This window comes from Plecotus auritus (assembly GCF_963455305.1).
Source record: "Plecotus auritus genome assembly, chromosome: 6".
Classification (NCBI taxonomy): domain Eukaryota; kingdom Metazoa; phylum Chordata; class Mammalia; order Chiroptera; family Vespertilionidae; genus Plecotus; species Plecotus auritus.
In genome coordinates this window covers 175,802,555-175,823,705 of record NC_137773.1, presented here as the reverse complement: position 1 = coordinate 175,823,705, position 21,151 = coordinate 175,802,555, and the positions used below count along the sequence as shown (strand labels likewise).

Sequence of the window (21,151 nt, the reverse complement as noted above, 5' to 3'; positions counted from 1 at the left end):
GAGCGGAAGGGTCAGAGGTACCGCGTGCGTTTCAGGCCACCACGTTTTGGTTATTTGTTACGGCAGCAGCGAGAAAATAGCGCAGCACACCTCAGGACTGAGCCGTTTGCAAGGTCTAAGACACAAGCTTCTCAAAACCCTAACCCCCCCCCCCCCCCACGGCTCTCTGCTAGCCCCCTCCCTCCCCACGGGCAGCTTGCCCTCACTTCCCCCCGCGGCTCTGAGAGATGAGCCCCGGCCACAGAGTGAAAGGCGCCGGGACCCAGCCCCGAGTTAGCAGGTCAGCCGCCCCTGGGTTGCAGGTTAAAATGCAAAATCTGGGGTCTGGCCCTTCCTTCCTCTCACTCTTTTTTTTTTTTTTTTTAAGTTTAAGTCAAGTTTACTGAAGTGTAATTTGCATGTAGTAAAATTTCCCCTTTTAGGTTACAGTTCTATGAATTTTGAGAACCTGCTGAAGCCACGTAACTGACGTGTTTCCATCGCCAATATCTCCCCAGTGTCCCTTTGTAAGAAACCCCTGTTCCGGACTCCCGTCTCCGTCTCCGATGGGTTTCTGGCCCCCGTTTGCCTCGTCCAGAATGCCATGTGTACGGAGTGACACATCACGCAGCCGCTTGAATCCCACTTCAGTGACATGTGAACATCATGCTTTTCAGAGTCCTCCACGCTGCATCTGCTCCTACGTGAACGACCCGCAATTCTCCATCCCCAGTGGCCAGACTCTCCTTAAGCCCCGCGCCCACCGTGCTCTGTCCCTTCGGGCGGAGCTGAGACGGCCAGGCGGCTCCACGGGCTGCAGACGGTGCCCTCCCACCTGCCAGCCGAGGGCGGGGGTGACAGCGCGGGGAGGAGGCGCTGGAGGGCACGGGGATTGTCGTCTTTATCTGCTGCATGACTTGAAAGGCGGGAGAGGATTGGGGTCCCTTGGCTGGGGGGGACAGGGAAGGAGGGTGTTGGGTTGGGAAGCAGTGATGGTTAGTTACAGGATGAAATGGTCGCTTGTTCTGTACGCAACTCCGTTTGGGCCACTGCTGGCTACTCCTTCCTTAGGAAAGACCCCAATTCGCTGGCTCAGAAACGCCCCCAGAGTAAGGGGGCCCTGCGAGGACTCTGCCCCCCCAAAGTGCATGGAGCCCCTGTCTTTGGCAGGGCCTGCGGGTGAGCGGTGCAGCGGCGAGCCAGCTGTTGCAGCCCCGCCCGGAGGTGCCCACTTCCCTTTGCATCTCGCAGCGCTCTCCCCGGAGGCAGATGTTCCCCGCCAGGCGGGCAGGGCCGCGTGGAGGCCCCGGCCCCTCGCGGGCAGCCTGGCACCTGGCACCGGGAGGGATGGCACCGTGTGGGCCCGCGGTTGGCCTTGGCCTCTCAGGTCTGCGTTCTGGCCTGGCCACCACGTCGCCTTCTAGATGGAGGCTTTCCCTGCGAGGGGGCGGCAGGGAGAGAGCAGTGCTGCTGTGAAGGCGGCGGCTGAGTCGGACTCTCTTCTCTTCTTTCCTTTCTTCTGTTGGTTTGGTCCAGGGGCCAGTCTAGATGGGAGAGGTCAGGTCCTGGGGCTGAAACCGCTCTGCATGATGAAGACTAATTTTCAGGGTGTGCTTGAAGCTGATGGAAAGTTTGTATTTTGTTTTAGGGGTGGGGGGGCCCCGGGTGATGCTGGAGGAGAGGGGAGTTGCCTCCGGGCAGGGAAGCGGGGCAGAAGCGTGACGTCTCATCTGCACGTACAGAGCTCCTGCGGGGGTGTCCTCCCCGTGAGCGGTGCTCTCCAGACACCGTGTGCTCTGGGGACCGGGGAGAGGGGCCGCGTCCACACCAGGGAGAAGCCGAGGGGACGGAGGGCAGACGGTGAGCACGGGGCTGCCGCCAGGATTCAGGACGGAAAGGAACATCAGGAAGCTGTAAGCACCCCCTTAGGGTCCTTGAGGCGATGAAGGGGAGTCCAGGGCTCCCGGCCGACGGCTTGTGAGCCAAGGGCGGCACGTGCACGGGATGTGGAACGGGGAGTCCGGGTTAGGACCGGCAGCGCCTGCCTGATGGCAGCTCACCGCGAACAGGAACCCATCCTCATCCCCAAGAGAAAACGTCTTTCCGTGACATGTTTTAGACAGAAGTCAGCCCTGGCCCGTGTGGCTCAGTGGATAGACCATCGGCCTGTGGAAGCCACAGGACTAAGGGGAGCAGGTTTGATTCTGGTCAAGGGCCCGTACCTGGGTTGCAGGCTCGATCCCCAGCCCCCGTCGCCGTCAGGGCGTATGCGGGAGGCAGCCAGTTGATGTGTCTCTCTCTCGGTCTCTCCCCCTCCCTCCTACTCTCTCGAAAAATCAATGGAAAAATATCCTTGGCTGAGGGTTAACAAAACATAAAAATAACAAAAAAAGCAAAGCAGAAGTCCCCTTTGAATCCAGCCCTGGTCACAAGTGTGAGAACAAGTGCAGGGAAGCCCGAGCCGGTTTTCCCTCCTCGTGGGCTCAGTTCACACTGAGGGTTAAACACCACTCGGACGTTAGGGATACATTTAGCGAATGACCCAGGGGCCCTCTGCAGGCCCGGGGACTTAGGGTCCCACGGCAGGAACAGGGGCCCTGGGGCAGGAACAGAAAGCAGCGCTGGTCACGCAGGGCGTGCAGAGAGGTGGACAGGCGTGAGAAAAAGGAAACGGCGTGCAGAGGAACGGGAAGTAACACGCGTGGGGTGTAAACCAGACACGTGACACGGATCGCCTTTCCTCACGAGCCCTCTTCAGGTGGGGGGACAGCTACAGGGATTGGGGACTCTGTTCAGGGTCATGGCCCTGATGTGGCTCCGTTGGTTGAGTGCGGTCCCATGCACTGCGGGGTCGCCGGTTAGATTCCCGGTCAGGGCACATGCCCGGTTGCGGGCTTGATCCCCAGTGTGGGGCGTGCAGGCGGCAGCCAATTGATGTCTCGCTCTCATCCACGTTTCTCTCTCGCCCTCTAAAAGTCAATAAAAACATATTTAGAAAAAAAGCAAGGACACAGTTTCCCCCAATCCTCCAAGCTGCCCCGTGGGCCCACAAGAAGACGAACACTTTGCACCCAAACCTCGTTCCAGTTTTTCACGAAACTGTTTTCGCCCAGAGGACTTTTTTTTTTTTTTAAATATATTTTATTGATTTTCTACAGAGAGGAAAGGAGAGGGATAGAGAGTTAGAAACATCGATGAGAGAGAAACATCTATCAGCCGCCTCCTGCACACCTCCTACTGGGGATGTGCCCGCAACCAAGGTACATGCCCTTGACCGGAATCGAACCTGGAACCCTTCAGTCCGCAGGCCGACGCTCTATCCACTGAGCCACACCGGTTAGGCTGTCCAGAGGACTTCTACAGACAGCTTGCCACAGGACTGTATGAGCCGCCGCCGCTGACCAGCATGTGGGAAAGGACTCAGTAGCTGGCTTATGTTCCGGAGCGAGCAGGTTCAATTCCTGGATTGTCTGAAGTTTCGTTCTCTGCAGGGGACCCGCCGCCCTTTGTGGGGCAACGACAGGAACGCTGGCCCAGCGTTTCCACCAGCGGTTCCTGCGCGCACGCACTTTGTTCTGTGGGACTCGCGCTGCTGCTCAGAACTCACCTGGGGGTTTCCTCCCGCCCCGCAGGCTTCCTCTGTGGTGGGGGGACCTCGCTTCTCTCTCCAGGCTTGTCATGACCTACAGCATTCTCGGGATCGCCAGTCTCTCGGGTCATGTTTTTCTTTTTAATTATTTTTTAAAAAATATATTTTTATTGATTTCAGAGAGGAAGGGAGAGGGAGAGAGAGATAGAAACATCCATGATGAGAGAGTATCATGGATCGGCTGCCTCCTGCACACCCCACACTGGGGATCGAGCCTGCAACCTGGGCCTGTGCCCTGACGGGGAATCGAACTGTGACCTCCTGGTTCCTAGGTCAATGCTCAATCCCGGAGCCGCGCCGGCCGGGCTCTTGTTTCTTTAAATGTAATGCACGGTAAGCTAGAATTTGTTTTATCAAAGGGGCTGAAAATGCGAGCAGCTGGAGGTCCCCAGTCTGGAGCTCTGAGTGGACCTGCCTTTGGCTTCCTCACGGGGTGGGTTTGACCGCCAGCTGCGCCCCCAGCGAGCCTGCAGGTGAGGGTTGCTCAGCGCAGGCAGCTCCGGGGAAATGTTTGCCGGGATAACCGCCATCGGCTCCGTTTGTACTGGCATCACAGCGGCCCTGCAGATACCCGGGGAGGCCTGGCGGCCCTGAGCGGCAGCCACCCACAAAAACCACACAGCATTTTACTCAAAACTAACAAGTCCTTTGTGATGCAAAAGTGGTGGAATTTTGGGTACTTTCTGTAAAATCGAAGTCTTCGTGGGGATTTCCAGCCTTCGAGGCGCTTGTTAACAAATGATGCGCAGAAGGAAGAGGGAGCGGGCTTGCTCGTCAGCATCTCCACGCGGGTTTCCGCGGGGACGGAGCCGCCTCCGCGTGGGGGAAGCTCTGCTTTCACAAACGCAGTGAGATTTGCTCGTAAAACAGATTTTAGGAGCGTTTCTCTGCCAGAGTGTTTGGTCTTGACAGAGTCCTCAGCCAGTCCTTTCAGGGTAGATCCCGAGGGAAGGGCTGGGAACGCCAGGCCAGCAGTGTGGCCGCAGGGCTGGGAGGAGAGGACCTGGGAGCCTGGGAGGTGCGCCCTTCGCTGGGAGGGAGGCGGGAGCAGGAGGCACTCATTCCGAGCCCGGGCCAGGCCAGTGCCTCGGCCTCCACACCCACGGTTCCCTCTGCTCGGTGGCTGGCGACAGAGCTGGTCTCCGGAGCCGTCAGGAGGAGTCTTCTGCCCCGATCCCTGTCTTAAAGCTGACTCTGCTGGTCACCTAGCACTTAGGCCGCCTTTCAAGCACGTTTTGTTTTTCAAAACCTGTAAAAGCATTATTTCAGCCAAACCAACCTCGCTTCTGTGTGTAGGTGCCCCTTTTGTAGCTCATCTTTCTGCATTCCCGTCTCCGCAGAGCTCAGGTGCATGTCTCATGATGCGCCTTAAAGTAACCACAGGCCTCGCCTCACTGCCCTGGCCTCGCTGCGCAACTCACAAAGGCAGTGCCCCCCGCCAGCAAAGGGATGGGCTCGCCCTGCTGTGGGGTCGGCGCCGCCGCAGGCGTGGTGCATGCCCACAGCGGCAGGGGTCGGGCCGTCACCCGGTTCCTGAGGAGCGGACTCCTAGCTCCCTGGGAAGAGCTGGGTGAGTCCCTGGCGCTGGCGCTGCGTGTGGTGGCTGCAGAGGCCGGGCCGTGGCAGCGCCCACATTTACACCAGCGCCTGCCGCACGTTTATGTCCCGCGGCGTCTACACCGGGCGCAGGGCAGCCTCCCGGCAGCGGGTCAGCCGTCGTTTCCAGAAGAACAGCCGTGGGAACTGCAGGACCGAGAGCCACGGGGAAGGGGCATGAACTTGGTCACGAGCCCAGGACACTGACTGATGTTTAAAGAATGAAATGGCAAAGCCCAGGGGGAGGGGCGAGGCGAGCCCCACGAGCCGAGCCCGGCCTGCGCGAGGGCAGGTCCCCCTTGGAGGGGGCGGGAGCTCTGTAAGACCCTCAGGCTCGCAGGCCCCTGGCCGCCCGCGGCCACGAAGGACAGCCACCTCGAGGTCCAGCGCGTGCGAGGGCCTGGGACGCCTGGCGGCGGTCACTGCGCTCACCGCAGCGTCTGCACGGCGGGTAAGTGGCTGTGAACTCACCCGGTCACCAACCGGCTGTACTTTAAATCGGCCCCAAAACATAACCGGAGCAGCTGCCGCCGCGCCGCGCCGAAGGAAGCCACCAGCCAGCCACGCCATGGTCTGCATCGTTTATTAAATATTTATCCTCACACAGGCATTTACAGACTTCACTTGTTGGAACTCTGCTTTCAACACATTTTTAAAACTTTTTTGCAGAGAGAGTCTCTTATAAAATGAGATCCAGGTACAAAACTCAGCAACAGATATGCAAGTTTCCTCTCACACTCTCCATCCATCCGCAGAAGAATTCACGTGACAAAGAAATAAAACCCAAACGTGGCTCTTTCACAAGAACATGTCAGTGTTCACCGCGGGGTTCTAACGGGGCGAGCCCACTTCACCTCTGGGTCGTATGGGAACCCCTCGCAGCTCCCGCGGCACGTTGGTTCGGAGGCAGGAAAAACCACCTGCTGTTGGACTAGATACTTAGAGGCCAGCGATGGCGTGTTCTATAGCGCGACACCGACACTCACCGGGAGCGGACAGCGATTGGCCAGCAGGATGCGTTTACCCCTTTAAGAAAGTCTATTAACTTCACAAGCTAACGTCTGAGCCTCTAGTTTAGCTCTTAGGCAGAGAGAGAGTTTAAACGATCCATTTGGAAGCTTAAAAGGATCGTTGAAGCTAAAGTTGCTCCTCTTAAAATGAAGGCGGACTTGCCGCTTCGGAGGCTTGGGGCGCTGTCTCTCTAAGACACGCGCCGACGCCACGGGCGACGGCCAACGGTGTCACCACAGGAGCCTCCGTGGCACGGCCGCCCGGGCCTGCGCGCACCAGCACTATATTTTGGCAGCAGCATCATTAGACATTTATCACATCGTATTAACACGCCAGCTTCAAAGACACTGGGGGCTACAGAGCCATTGTGATCGCGTAATCCGTATTGCACAGTTTATAAAAAACATAAATACTGGCTATTCTAGATTTAAATACAAAATACATGTCCTATAGCTTTAAATCTATACTCTGGTTCAAGTGCAAATCAGGTGCTTTCTGTAGTCCTTTCCAAAAAAGGCATTTTTAATATTTTTTGGCACAAATGAAAGGTCACCGTGCCAATTCTAATTACAATACATACATCCAACCTCTGGAGTGGCGATCATGTACATCCAGTATAAACGGAGTATTTACAGACGCCTTGGCGCAGCCGGAGCCGCGGTGGGCGAGTGGGGACGCGCCGCCCCCACCCTGCGATCAGGAGGGCGACTCGGGCCGCGCCAGCGCTCATGCGGGCTGCTGGGGGTTGGCGTTCATGTGCGGAGGGTGTCCCAGGAGGCCGATCCGCTGCTTCTGCTTCCTCTGTTCTGTCATCTGGAAAGTCAGAAAGTTTCCTCATCAGCCCAGACGCTTCCTGTGCGTCAGCTCCTACGGCGAACCGTAGGTTTACCTCTGTGGTTATGGTTTGTACTGAAACCCACTTTCTACACAGACTGTATCTCTCACACACGCAGGCGGCTTCAAAAAGGACCCGCCCGCAGGTGGGGAATTCTGGGACCAGCCTGCGCGGGACGCTCGGAAGCATCGCCCGCGGCCCTTGCCCAAAGAAACGACAGACAGGAAAGGCTCGGGCGCTCGGACGCTTCCCAAATCCACCTCCCGGCGGCGTCCAGGCTCCCTGGGAGGCGGGCGCTTCCTGCCACAGCAACGCCCAGCGAACTAGCAGAGCGCGTGTCCGGCCCCAGGCCTGGAGGCTCCCGGTCCTCGCTCCCACGCAGAGCCAGAGGCAGTCCTAGCACCCGCCTGCCCGCCCCCCCCCCCCCCCCCGCCCCCGGTTCTCCCGTGGGTGGGTGTCTTGGTCCGCCCCGGTGTTTCGGGACATACTTCATTAACTGACATTTGTCTCAGCCCCGTTGGTCCCAGCCCTGGGCTGGATGCGGGCGGCTAAGTCCATGAAGATGAGACGGCTCATGTGTGAAATGCTCGTTAGCTAACGTGGTCTCCGCTTCCTCATGTCCGAGGAATTGGGGCGGAGCAGGGAAAGGCATGTGGGCTTTGGAATCAGACCTGTTCCCTGTGGTTTGATGTTGCCTCAGTTTCTCCCTCCACACAGTCAGAGGTGAGTCCTGTCACCGGACGGCGGGAGGGTGCGTGGGCATTTCATAGGACAGTGCCTGTTACGTGGTCGATGCTTAAACCTTGGCTTTTGCTTGGACTCGTTTTTGGTACAAAATATCCCGAGGAAACAAAGCGGGGCCCTTTCCTTATAGAAAACAGCAGTTTTCAATCCGAGTCCTATTCTTAGGCTCCTGGGAAACGCCTTCTGCTACGACTTAAAAGAGACGTTTTCCCGGGAGTCAGGATTTCCGAAAAGGCGGCTTCCATAAAGGACTGCACGGGACGCCCCGCGGCCCCGAAGGCTCCCCAGGTGAGGGAGGAGCCGCAGGGAAGTGTCAGGACAGTGCCCTCCACGCGGGGCAAACAGGGCGGCTGTCCTGGCTTAAATCGTGACTGTTGCCAACGAGGGTCGTTTGCTCCGCACACCAGTGTGAGGCGAGGGAGCCAGCGCCAGCCGTGGGGTAAACGGTGCCCGGGATCACACTCGGTGCCCACACCTTGGGCGATTGGCATCGCCAGCTCTCGGAACAGCAGTTCTGAGCCGCGGTTCTTGGCAGAGCAGGAACAGCGGCCCCCACCCAGGCTTCTGCCTGCATCCCCGACGCGCTGCCTCGCCTGGCCTGGCCTCACACTGCTGTGCCGAGCAAACGGTCCCCGTCGGCAACAGGAACGCTTTAAACCAAGCCTTGTCCGTTATGCTGGGTGCTGACCAGACCGGAAAAATAGCTGAGTGATGAAGCAACTTCTGCATCTCCAGCTCTCGCCAGTGAATGGATTCTCTCATCGCCTTTAAAAACACCTCAGAGGCCCTTGCTCGCTAGTCGTTGGTGGCTGTGTCTCTCAATTGGGAGTTTCCCCTTCGGAGGGCAGGGCCCACGCGGTGGCCACGAGGAGCCGGCAGCCATGGTGGCCACACGCAGGGCTCTACACCGAACCATGTGAGGTGCCTGTGAGCCTCAGACACCAAGGTCCAAACTCGGCTCTTCTCCCGAAGTTGATCCTCAAATGCGTTAAAGTGGGGGTAGGGGGCCTTTCTCTCCCGGGACCACGTGGCTGTCTACACCAGCATTCTCAGGCCACACAGACCGTCCCCTTAAAAACCAGCCTGCTCTGCGCGGTCAGACCTTCCCTCCCCCCCTTGTGCCTTGGCAGGGCCAGACGCTCGCCTCCTCTGCATTAAAGGTCTGCCTCAGAGCAAAGGAAGCTGCCTCCGAGTCCTCCTGAAAGAAGCCATTTCCCCAATGAAGTGCAGCTGCGCTGGAAATGCCCACAGCCCGGGCCCTTTAAGATGGAGGCAGGTGGAGCGGATCGAGCCCCTGACCATAGACTGCTGCTCTCCTCCTGCTTCTTTGTGGCCTTCCAAGAAAAAAACAGTTCAACTTCTTTTTTTAAATATTGATTTACTTTTGCTTAATTGTCACGTGAGAATATTTTTTTCTATTGCTAGAGCAGTGGTCGGCAAACTGCGGCTCACGAGCCACATGCGGCTCTTTGGCCCTTTGAGTGTGGCTCTTCCACAAAATACCACGGCCTGGGTGAGTCTATTTTGAAGAAGTGGCGTTAGAAAAAGTTTAAGTTTAAAAAATTTGGCTCTCCAAAGGAATTTCAATCGTCGTACTGTTGCTATTTGGCTCTGTGGACTAATGAGTTTGCCAACCACTGGGCTAGAGAGAGTGTAAGGAAGGGAGCTGGAGGGGGGAGAGAGAACCATCGATTGGTTGCCTCCCACATGAGCCCTGACCAGGGCCCAGGCCAGGGAGGAGCCTGCAACCGAGGTACGTGCCCTTGACCAGAATCGTAGCCGGGACCCTTCAGTCTGCAGGCTGATGCTCTATCCACTGAGCCAAACCAGCCAGGGCAAAAATAGTTCCATTTCCAATTCACTCACAGGCGAGGGCTTCGGGGAGACCTCCAACGGCCACCTTCCCAACAGCAACTCAGAAAGGGCGGGACCAAGCCGTTCACGCCGCACAGACGCTAACGCCACCCACCAGGAGCCACCCACCCGGATCTGACAGGTTCCCGCCGCACTACGCTCAGCTGTGCCAAATGGCCACGTTTGCCTCCCAGTGTTTGGGTGCGTGACGGCAGTTCTGAAACCTTAAGGCTCTTTTCAAAAAAAGGATGAAGCATTGAAACAGCCATGAACGGCAATCAGGGTACAGCCCTGTCTGTCCGCCACGAAAGACAGAACAAGGGAACACAAAAGCACCCACAGCGCCCGACCACGCCGGCCTGGAGCGCCCTGGGCCAGCCTGCGCGCCTGCAGCCTCTGGTGCACCCTCACAGGAAGGTGAGGCCGGGCTGCCCACACCCAGGGCCCAGTGCAGCCTCAGGCGGCCAGAGGGCCTGCCCTCCCCGCCTTGGGGGCAAAGCGCTGATCTGGGCAGAGCTGGCGCCCGTCTGCAGACCCTGAGCCCTGGGGCAGCAGCGACAGGCATGGCCATCGGGCGCACTGTCCCTCCTCGGCCCTGGCCCATGCCTGGACCCTGCAGCCACTCAGCAGGGATTAGGGACCTGGGCAACGAGGGAACCCGGATGGTGGCTCACATGCAGCCCCAGACCTACCCCTGGGCTGCACTTAAGTGTCCTGGATGAGGAGTGAGGACATGTGAGGGCCGGGAGGGAGGACCGGAAACGGCCGAGTCTGCTGTGTGTCCAGGAAGAGTTCCCTGCGGCAGCCCCCACAGGCCGCAGGCTCCTGTTCGGGCTCACTGTCATGTGAGGGCCTCGTCCTCGGGGCACTGAAGGGATGGCCACAGGCCTGACCCTCAAAGGGCAGTGGTGGGCACGGTGGGCTGAGCGTCTGACCTCTGTGCTCCGCCCCTTTCTACTCCGCGCCCCAGGGCACAGAGTGCCCTCATCACATTTGTGTGTGTGCGCGTGCGTGTGTGTGTGTGTGTGTGTGCGCGCGCGTGCGTGTGTGTGGTGTGCGGGTGTGCGTGTGCGCACAGGCAGACGCCTCTCCCTCACCTGGTCCTTGAGCTCGGACAGCTGGCCCGAGAGGTTGGAGACCAGCCTCATGGTGGACTCGAGCTTCTCCTGCAGGTTCCGCAGCTCGTTCTGCTCGCCCTCCGAGTCGCTGCTGACCAGGGACATGGCTCTCATCCGGGGGAACCAGTCGAGGTTTCTCTCCTAGAATCACATGGCATAGAGAGGGGTCACCTCCAGGAGGCGAGACCGGGAGGCCACGCAGCACCGGGGTCCCGGTCCCCTCGCGCGAGGCTCGCTCGGTGCCGCAGAACGGGCGGATGCGGGTCGTTTTGAAAACCACGTCGTAAGTACCCTCTTCGCGGAATAAATGGAACTCCCTTAATCCCTAGAATTCTTTCAAGTGAAGCCCGGGGGAGAGCCGGCTTTTCAGCAGGATTCCCGACCTGCAAACAGGAGCGCTGCCCTGGGCACCGACCTCTGCAGGTCACAGGCTGCTGAGTGTTGAGTGTAACTCTGGTGAAACGCACCGAACCTGCAGCTCAGCTGCCCGCGCAGTGGCACCTGTGCACTTGCTGTCGCAGCCGTCACACCACAACCCGGGCCTTCTTGTCTCCCCAACTGACACTCATCCCAGGAAGCGGAATCGGGTTTTAGAGAGAAAACCCAAGATCTCAAAGAAATGGCCTCCTTGCCACATTCTAGACACAAGCCGTGGGCCATCCCCTTCCTTCCGCACAGGCAGGTCTGCCCGTGGCGACCATCGAGGTCCCCCTTTGCCTGTTTCCAACCTTAATACCTAATGCAGAGCTGGGGGCCTTACCCCAAACCACACACGCAGCCCAACTGCGGCACCGCCGGCCCCTGCCCTGCGGGCGGTTCCCAACCTGAGGCCCTGGGTGTGTCCCGGGGCTGCAAGCCGGATCTCAACTCCCACGCAGCATCTGGGAGTTAGAACCAAGGAGCATTTCCTGCCCTGGCCGGTTTGGCTCAGTGGCTAGGCCATCGGCCAGCGGACTGAGGGGTCCTGGGTTTGATGCCAGTCAAGGGCACATATCTGGGTTGTGGGTTCAATCCCCAGTGGGGGCATGCAGAAGGCAGCCGATCCATGATTGTATCTCATCACTGATGTTTCTCTCTCTCTCTCCCTCTCCCTTCCTCTCTGAAATCAATAAAAATGTATTTTAAAAGAAAAATGAGCAATTCTGGTCAAACTGCCTGTCAATTCCTTGTGGCTCTGACCCCAGGACCCCTCTGAACCCCAGGATCCCTCCGAACTCCAGGACCCCTCTGTACCCCAAGACCGCTCTGAACCCCAGGACCCCTTTGCATGGAGCCCTAGTCTCGGGTGACCGTGTGGAGCCCACCCTGTGCCGAGTGCATGGCAGAGACCACCGCACCCGCTCGCTGTCTCTTCAGCTCGGACGGGCACGACACGCCCGCTTGTCTCGGCTAACGACCCGGCCGCCTGCGCCCACGGCCCCAGCAGCCAGGCCCGGGGCCTGTAGCCGTCGGCAGAATCCCGCCTTCACGTCTGTTCAAGATCAAAACCGTCTGGGTCTCGGCCTCGGCTGCATTTTTGGGAAAGTCATGTTCCACCGAGACACTGTTTATACGTGAACTCATCCCGGGGTGTGTGTGTGGTCGGCGGGTGGGGTCGGGCGGCTCTGGGTCCCCCGAGCATGTGTCGCCGGGTCTGGCCGCCCCAGTGCATCCCCGGCCGCCTGGCTGTGGCACCGCGCATACCAATGTCATTAGGCACCGTCTGCCCGGCCTGCAGTCCGGCCGGCGGTTCCCGGCACAGCCACTTCCTGTGTCAGAGCACAAGGCGACCGCAGCCGCAGCCGGAAGCTGGCTGACCACAGCGCCAGGCTCTGGTGAGCTCTCTTCTAGGTAAAGCTGGAAAAGTCCCCACAGAGCAAACGCCGAGGCCTCAGACGCGGGGGCGGCACAACCTCTCCGCTTGTCCTTGACTGGAAAGGGGGGGGGGTGAGAGGGGGAAGGGGGAGGGAGGGGGGAGAGAGAGAGGAGGGTGTGTGTGTCAAAGAGACAGAGAGGAAGGGAGGGGGGAGAGGCGGAGGGAGAGGGAGGGAGAGGAGGGAAGGGGAGAGAGGGAGGGCGGGGGAGGGAAGGGGGAGGGGGGAGAGGGAATGGGTTGTGTGAAGGGCTCATCATTCTGGGAAGCGGGTCCTCTCCCAGGCCCGTGCAGGGCTGTTCTGAGAGGAGGTGACCAGTCACTGGGAGATGGTCTCAGGTGCAGTTCTGTTCACCACGTAAACACCCGCATGGGCGCTGAGCCTCTTGTTCTTCTACAGTCAGGCTAGGGGACGGAGAGCTTGAGGGGCAAAGGGTGCCGTGGAGAGAGGGCGCCGGGAGGGTGGGCTGCGGGCTCCCTGCCGTGGAGAGAGGGCGCTGGGAGGGTGGGCTGCGGGCTCCCTGCTGTGGAGAGAGGGCGCTGGGAAGACCCAGTGGGCAAGGCTGTCAACTCAGATGGCAACCGACTGCTCATCTCACTAAGCGGGTGACAAGGGGGCTTCTCTGGGTGCCCGGGTGCCTAGGGGAGGGAGTGAGGGGAGGGCGGCGGGACCAGGACAGATGCTGGGCCTCCCGTGCGCCCCAACCCCTGGAAAGGCCCGCAGAGGCGGGGGAGGGTCCAAGGCCATCCTTAACTCCCACAGGCGGCGCGGGGAGCGCAGGCTGAAGTCACCTGCCTGGTGTGCCAGTGAGGCTATCTCCACGGCAGGCAGAGGCCCCTTCACCCCCTCTTCCGAGACCACAGCCAAGGGCAACACCGGAGCCAGCCTCTCCGCTCCGGGTGAGAAACCGTGACCGGATCACGCGCCGCGGGCAGTGGCTCGGCACCACCATTTATAGTGTTGGTCATGCATTTAGCGAAAAACCAAAGCACTGAATCAGACTCCGGACACAGGGAGAAGATGGGGGGTGGGGGGGGGTGGGGAGGCCGGGCACAGAGGGTGTCCAGGGCGGTGGGAGAGAGGGGATCCCTCGTGGGCTGGCCCCGCCTCGTTCTGCTGAGGTTGCCGGCCCCCCTTCCTCCCCTCCGTGACCTCCTGCGTCCTCCCCAGCGGCAGTGCTGACCCTGTCGCTACACCGCTGGGGTGAGCCCGAAGGTGAACTGTGGCTTCAGCTAGTCACAATGTATCTACGTGGCCTCGTCCGTTGTAACAAATACCCACAGGGACACAAACTGTCACTAAGGGAACCGGCGGGAGGGAATACGGGAAGTCTGCACTTTCTGCCCCGTTTGTCTGCAAACCTAAAACTGCCGTAAAATAGTCTACTAATTAAGAATAAAAAAGGTCCCCACCCCTGGGATTTGTTGGCCAGCCCCCAAACCCCACCCGTGATCCCCGCAGGTCGAGGGTGCATGTTCATGGCAGCCCTAACGACAGTGTTGGCAGGAAGGACACCGCCCGGGGGCAGGAGGGGCAGGAGGGGGCAGGAGGGGGCAGGAGGGAGCAGGAAGGGGGCAGGAGCAGGCAGGAGCGGGCAGGACCCAGGATTCGAGTCCTGGCCCCTCCTGCTTGCTGGAGGGTGAGCAGCCTGGCTCTGCCTCGGGGCTCGGTGGCTGTGCGGAAGGTCCCCGAGGCAAGCACCCCGCGAGGCAGGAAGGCGGTGCCCCAGCCCCAGTGGCAGAGCTGCCGGGCGTCGGCCTGCGGCCGGGCACCGCGTCCCGGGCAGCCCTGTCCTCCCTCGGGCGCGGCTCCAGACACTTTCTCCAGCGCAGCTGCTCCCGTCTCGCTGGCGGGGCGGCTCGTGGGCCGGAAGGACATTCCCCGGCAGCCACGTTACGTAACCTCCAGCTGCTGGGAGGGCCGCCCGTCCGCCCCAGGCCAGTTCACAGCTGTTCCTGGACGATACCGAGCAGCGAGGCTGCGGAGGGAGGGCCGCACCCGGCTCTGATGAAATCCCTCCGAGAAGCTGGCTGCCGAGCCGCCGCCCAAGTCACTCGGGGCTCAGGTGGCAGGTTCCGGGCCCAGGGGCTGGGAGAAGGCAGCGTTTACCGCTGAGCAGCACGGCTGGTCCCAGGTGCCCCCCCGGGGAGGACGCAGGAGGGCACAGAGGAGAGGCAGGTGGGGCTGGCGACCAGAGCAGATGAGAGCGGGCCGGCTGCTGGGGACGCCTGATGGAGACCAGTGGGCCCCGGCTTCCTGCCTCTCGGGGTGCTTGCCCCAGGGACCTTCCTCACAGCCACCGCGCCCCGAGGCGGAGCCAGGCTGCTCGCCCTCCGCTGGCTCACGCTCTTGCTACAGTAGCAACCTCCCTGCACGGTGTCTCGGCTGACAGCCACCCCCGGTGCCCAGGGTTCAGCATGGCCCATGCCTGCCTGCCTTCCTTCTGAAGTCCTCCCTGGAGCATGTTTTCACACTGGTTTTTAGAGTGAAGGGGAGGAAGGAGAGGGAGGACAGGAGAGAAACATGGATGTGGGAGAGAGCGCCTGGTTGCCTCCCACACTGCACCCCTGCCCCCGCCACGGACCGGCTTGGCCCACGAGCCCCCCCCACGCAGGAGCTGCTCTGTGGGCGGGAGCTCCAGGCGGGAGAGGCCGTGGCCGCTCGCTGGCTCCGCAGAACAGAACCGAGAGCCCGGCCGTGTGTGACCGTCGGAGACCAAGGGCTCCGCCTGAACCAGCGCCTCCCCCGTCCTCCCGCCCCGGAGACGCGCCGGGCTTCGGTCTAAGGAGACACGTTACAGCGTCCCGAGCACGTACTCCACACCTAGTCCCACCCGGGCCAGGGACGGCCGCCTGTCCCGGCCGCTCACGGGCCACACACCCAGGGCACAGGCATGGCGGCCTGGCTCCGAGAGACGCCACCAGTTAGAGCAGAGGCCACAACGGTGTGGAGGCCCAGGAGCCTCCGTGGGGCCAGGGTGTGGGGTGGGGCCCGGGGCGTGGGGTGGGGGCACGGAGGGCGGCCCGTGGGGTCTGCACTCGGGAAGGAGCAGGAGGCGGGCAGAGGTCACGCCCTTGGACAGGCTCAGGGGGGAGATGTCTGGCTGTGAACCCCGCCTTCCCGACCGTCATATTGTGCACAGCCCAGGGACCACCTGGGGGCCACCGTCGCCTGCCCTGCCTCGGGGGTCGGCTCCTTGGGAGACTGGCCCTCTGCAGACACTCTCTCTGTGACACTGTCTGTGACACGCCCAGCCCTCCACGGGTCCGACTGGGGGTCACTCGGAGGCAGGAGCGGGAGGTGCGGGCGAGGGACCACAGAGGGAGGCCCCTGGGAAGTGCGCGGGGAGGGTGACCTCGCACCCTCGGGACCCGGGACCAGGGCAGAGTGTGCGGGGAGCCTGGGCGGGGGTTCTCCCTGCTGCTGCCTGGACAGCGAGCAGCTCCAGTGCACGGGCGGGCAGGCCGTGGGGGAGGCGGCGCGACACTGCCGAGCTGCTTCCAGCCGTTGGGCACCTGCCAAGTCCCCCCTTGCCCCCCCCTGGCCTGTGTTCTTGAACCCTGCCCCGGTGCATTCTGGGAGTCGTGGCAGAGGGCAGAGGGCTTTTGGGGCCCCGAGCATACGGCGGCGGTGGGGGGGAGGGTAGGGGGGGAGCCGCCCAGGGTGGGCAGGAGGGCCGAGAGAGCCCCACCCACACGACGTCTCCCTCCCGGGAACTGAGAGGCAGCCCCTCGGGTTCCAGGGTGAAGCCCAGCCCGTCATCACCGTCACCGCCCATCTGCCGAGCTGAGGGTCCCACGCCCCGCATCAAAGCCGCCGCCTGCCCGGGGTGAAGCAGACAGGGCAGGTGACAGGAGAGGGGGGCTCGGTGCACACCCTGAGGTCCTGTCTGCTGGGCCCCCCCTTGCTGTGTGAGCAATTACGTTCACGCCCTCCTCACGCTGCCTCTGCCGCCCTCCCCGCCCTGCACGCGGGCCTCGCTTTCCTGTGACCCCAAGGAGCCCTGCACGCGGGCCCTGAGCCGCCCAGCCTCCCGGAGCCCCTCGGGCCGCGGCCACTCTGCAAAGTGCCGCCTGCAGACCTGACAGCGCCAGGCTCTCGCCCGCTGGGGTCAAAGGTGCAAGACCCAGCGGCTCCCCCGCTAAACAGAGGTCGTGACATGTTGGTTTTGGGTTCCCATTCTGACCTTTGCCCTCGTTAGCACAGTTTCCTGGCTGTGCTTCCGTCTTATCAAACACAGATAGCGAGGCGGGCCAGAGGCCGGCTGCTCGAAGCTTCTCAGCTCCTCCGGGGCTGCGCAGGGCAGCACCTGCTCAGGGACTGATTTGCCTGGAAAACGTACCGGGAGCTGTTTGCAGGCAAAAGGGCTTTTCTGACCCGAACTGACACGGGTCTCAGCACAGCTTTTTCCAGGCGTGCGGGCTCCTGACTCCCCGCCCCCACCCCCCGTGTGAAGGAAAGCACCCCACTACCCCCCAGAGCACCCCACTACCCCCCCAGAGCATCCCGCTACCCCCCAGAGCACCCTGCTACCCCCCAGAGCACCCCACTACCCCCCAGAGCATCCCGGGGGCTGCGCCAGGACCTGTGGCCTGGGCCGCCACCACCACTTTGCTTCCTTGTCCCTGACAACTTGGTTCTGCAGGGGGCAGGTGACAAACACAGGAGGGAGCACCGGGGATCCTGGGAGGGAGCTGTGTGTGTGTGTGGGGGGGGAGGCAAAGAGGGAGGGAGGGAGAGGGAGGGAGGGGGAGGAGGGGGGGAGAGCGCTGTCTGCCGTGGCCGTGGGAACAGCCAGCGCCAGGCTACAGGATGATGGATGGGAGGCTCAGTGCGTGACCCTCAGGGAGCTACACCCATGCGATGAGTCACCTGGGCGTGGATGCCCAAGTCGGGCCGTGGTTCTGGGGAACTGTCTTTCCCCATTAATGTGCACACCCCACTCTCCCCCGACGTGGCCACCAAGGACAGCTGCCTGGCACCCACGTGGTGCCTCCACGCGCCCTGCCTGAGAACAGCGCTCGGAAGGCCTGTGGCAGTGTCCCCTCCGGGACACGGCGGCCACGCTCCCCAGCAGCCAGAGGTTAACTGGGGACTCGGTCCCTCCACCATGTGGTCCCCAGAAAGGCTGGGCTGGTCCAAACAGGATCCAGTCATGCTGGACTATGCCGGGCGATCATTTTCAAAAGGCACCTCTCAGAGACCAGCTCTTAGTGAAGGCAAAAAACACAAAAGAAAGAAAATACACTAAAACATCCGTGACCGGGAAGGGAGGCCGAGCGCAGAGCTGGCGCCTCATTAAAGCCCCGGCCGTCAGGTGGCCGTGCGCTCATCTCCCCGAGCCTCAGTGTTCCCTCCTGTAAAGTGGGGACGCACGGCCCGTCCAGGACCGGGGCTGGGCGGGCGCAGAGGCCGTGGTGTGCGCGGACCCGGGCCGCTCACCTGGATCATCTCGGCCACGTAGCTCTCGGGGCCGGTGTACTCCGTGGAGTCCTTCACCTTCACCAGGACGATGAAGCACAGGTAGTGCCACATGTTGTGCTCCTCCTTGATGTGCTCCTCGAAGGTGACCGTCTTGTTGTCAAACTTGTCCCTTTCCAAGCCTGCAGAGGGCGGGAGGGCGGCCCGTGAGCAGCCCAGGCGGGGCACCTGGGCCCTGTCGGCCTGTCTGTCCACGGGAGGGCGGGGGTCCTGGGCCCTGTCGGCCTGTCTGTCCACAGGAGGGCGGGGCTCCTGGGCCCTGTCTGTCCACAGGGGGGCGGGGCTCCTGGGCCCTGTCTGTCCACAGGGGGGCGGGGCTCCTGGGCCCTGTCTGTCCACAGGGGGGCGGGGGTCCTGGGCCCTGTCAGCCTGTCTGTCCACAGGGGGGCGGGGCTCCTGGGCCCTGTCTGTCCACAGGGGGGCAGGGGTCCTGGGCCCTGTCAGCCTGTCTGTCCACAGGGGGGCGGGGGTCCTGGGCCCTGTCAGCCTGTCTGTCCACAGGGGGGCGGGGCTCCTGGGCCCTGTCAGCCTGTCTGTCCACAGGGGGGCGGGGCTCCTGGGCCCTGTCTGTCCACAGGGGGGCGGGGCTCCTGGGCCCTGTCTGTCCACAGGGGGGCGGGGGTCCTGGGCCCTGTCAGCCTGTCTGTCCACAGGGGGGCGGGGCTCCTGGGCCCTGTCGGCCTGTCTGTCCACAGGGGGGCGGGGCTCCTGGGCCCTGTCAGCCTGTCTGTCCACAGGAGGGCGGGCTCCTGGGCCCTGTCGGCCTGTCTGTCCACAGGAGGGCGGGGCCCCTGGGCCCTGTCGGCCTGTCTGTCCACAGGGGGGCGGGGCTCCTGGGCCCTGTCGGCCTGTCTGTCCACAGTGGGGCGGGGCTCCACACCCGTCTCTATAGGGATCGAATCTGCAGCCTTGGTGTGGATGATGTCAAACCAACTGAGCGACCCGGCCAGGGCCTCGTGTATAGGAAGTCTGTATTATTCTTAGGGCATTTCTGTAATTCTGGAAATTATGTCAAAGGGAATGCATTAAACTATTTTAAAGGAAGCAGCATCTTTAAGTTTTTAAATGGAAAAATGCTCATTTTGGGGCTTACGGACCAGTAGGAAACGTATACAGTCTTCAGTAACTGCATCATGAGTAACCCTGAAAGGGCTCCTCAGCTCTCGGGCCGGCACGGCTGGTTCAGTTCCATGGACGTCCTGGCCCCACACGGCTAGTTTACGTGGACGTCCTGGTCCCACACGGCTAGTTTACATGGACGTCCTGGCCCCACACGGCTAGTTTACGTGGACGTCCTGGTCCCACACGGCTAGTTTACATGGACGTCCTGGTCCCACACGGCTAGTTTACGTGGACGTCCTGGCCCCACACGGCTAGTTTACGTGGACGTCCTGGCCCCACACGGCTAGTTTACGTGGACGTCCTGGCCCCACACGGCTAGTTTACGTGGACGTCCTGGCCCCACACGGCTAATTTACATGGACGTCCTGGTCCCACACGGCTAGTTTACGTGGAAGTCCTGGCCCCACACGGCTAGTTTACATGGACGTCCTGGCCCCACACGGCTAGTTTACATGGACGTCCTGGCCCCACACGGCTAATTTACATGGACGTCCTGGTCCCACACGGCTAGTTTATGTGGACGTCCTGGTCCCACACGGCTAGTTTACGTGGACGTCCTGCGGTCACCGAGATGGCTGTGGTGCCCACACGCTCTCCCGGGACCTTCAGTACTGTCACCTGCACCGTGTGGTCCTGGCCTGGGTGGCACCTGAGCCAGCTCCCCTGAGTGCCACCTGAGGCGGAGGGGTTCATGTCGCTGCACCCAGGTCACAGGGAGCCACTCGGCTCAGAGATGCGGCCTGACTACAGCGAGGACGTGCTAGTGGGGGCGGGACATCGCTTAGAGCCGGTCTGACTCCCGCGCCCAGGCTCTGAGCCCCCGGCACTGAGCCCCCGGCACTGAGGCCCCCGGCACTGAGCCCCCGGCTCTGAGCCCCCGGCACTGAGGCCCCCGGCACTGAGGCCCCGGCACTGATGCCCCCGGCACTGAGGCCCCCGGCACTGAGGCCCCGGCACTGAGCCCCCGGCACTGAGCCCCCGGCAGGCGTTGCCGGACGGGGGCTCTCCCTGCCGTGAGGCCCCGACACCATCACAGTGACACCCTGTAGCCTGGAGCTGGGCACGGGCTCCATCCTAATCTCAGGGCTGAGGGGCGCCCCAGCGACAAGACCCCGAGATGCACGCATTTCAAGTCCTCCCTGCAGCCCCGCTCACACGCGGCCCCGCTGCAACGGCCCGGGAAGAGGCCGGCAGGGCCCCTCGGAGCCGCGCTCACCGCAGATGAAGCACGTGGTCTTGAGGATCTCCTCCTTCTTCTGCTTCTCGCTCCTCAGGTCGGCGAAGGTGTCGATGATGACCCCGAAGATGAGGTTCAGCACGATGATGATGACCATGAAGAAGAACAGCAGGTCGTAGATGACGCGGGCGGCGAACAGGGGCTCCTGGAAGGAGGGCGTGGTCAGGCCGGCCCCACCTCCGCTCCGCAGTCCCCTCTCAACACCGGGGGCACTCTGCCCCCCCCATCACCCGTTGAGCAGAACTTAAAAGGGATGTCAAACATTAAGAAAGCCACCACTTCGTTGAGCGTTGACCTATGAACCAGGAGGTCATGGTTCGATTCCCCGTCAGGGCTCAATCCCCGGTGTGGGGCGCGCAGGAGGCAGCTGTTCAATGATTCTCTCTCATGATTAATGTTTCTCTCTCTCCCTCCCCCTTCTTCTCTGAAATCAATAAAAATATTTTTTAGAAAAGGTCACCACTGCATCTCTTTGCATACCCCGTGTCTAAGTTGTGCACTCTGGCCAGTGTGGCTCAGTGGATAGAGCGTCGGCCTGTGGACCGAAGATTCCCGGGTTCAATTCTGGTCACGGGCACATGCCCAGCTTACGGGCTCGATCCCCAGTGTGGGGCGTGCAGGAGGCAGCCGATCCATGATTCTCAATCTCTTCACTGATGTTTCTCTCTCCCT

At 61.6% G+C, this 21,151-nt stretch overlaps 1 protein-coding gene across 8 annotated transcripts in view; it reads right to left on the bottom strand.

Moving 5' to 3' along the window:
• Positions 1-5,789: 5,789 nt before the first annotated feature.
• ITPR1 (inositol 1,4,5-trisphosphate receptor type 1) overlaps positions 5,790-21,151 on the bottom strand; it is a 189,111-nt gene continuing 173,749 nt past the window's right edge. For 6 of the 8 annotated variants that reach the window (XM_080674777.1, XM_080674779.1, XM_080674778.1 and 3 more), the window contains 4 exons: positions 20,459-20,624; positions 18,082-18,242; positions 10,766-10,927; positions 5,792-7,048 (listed from right to left, as the gene is read on the bottom strand). In XM_080674777.1, the coding sequence (XP_080530903.1) occupies positions 6,962-7,048; positions 10,766-10,927; positions 18,082-18,242; positions 20,459-20,624 (576 nt within the window). In that variant the 3' untranslated portion in view covers positions 5,792-6,961. Of the gene's footprint in view, positions 7,049-10,765; positions 10,928-18,081; positions 18,243-20,458; positions 20,625-21,151 lie in introns of all 8 variants that reach the window. The other 2 variants (XM_080674783.1, XM_080674784.1) reach the window with 1 other exon arrangement.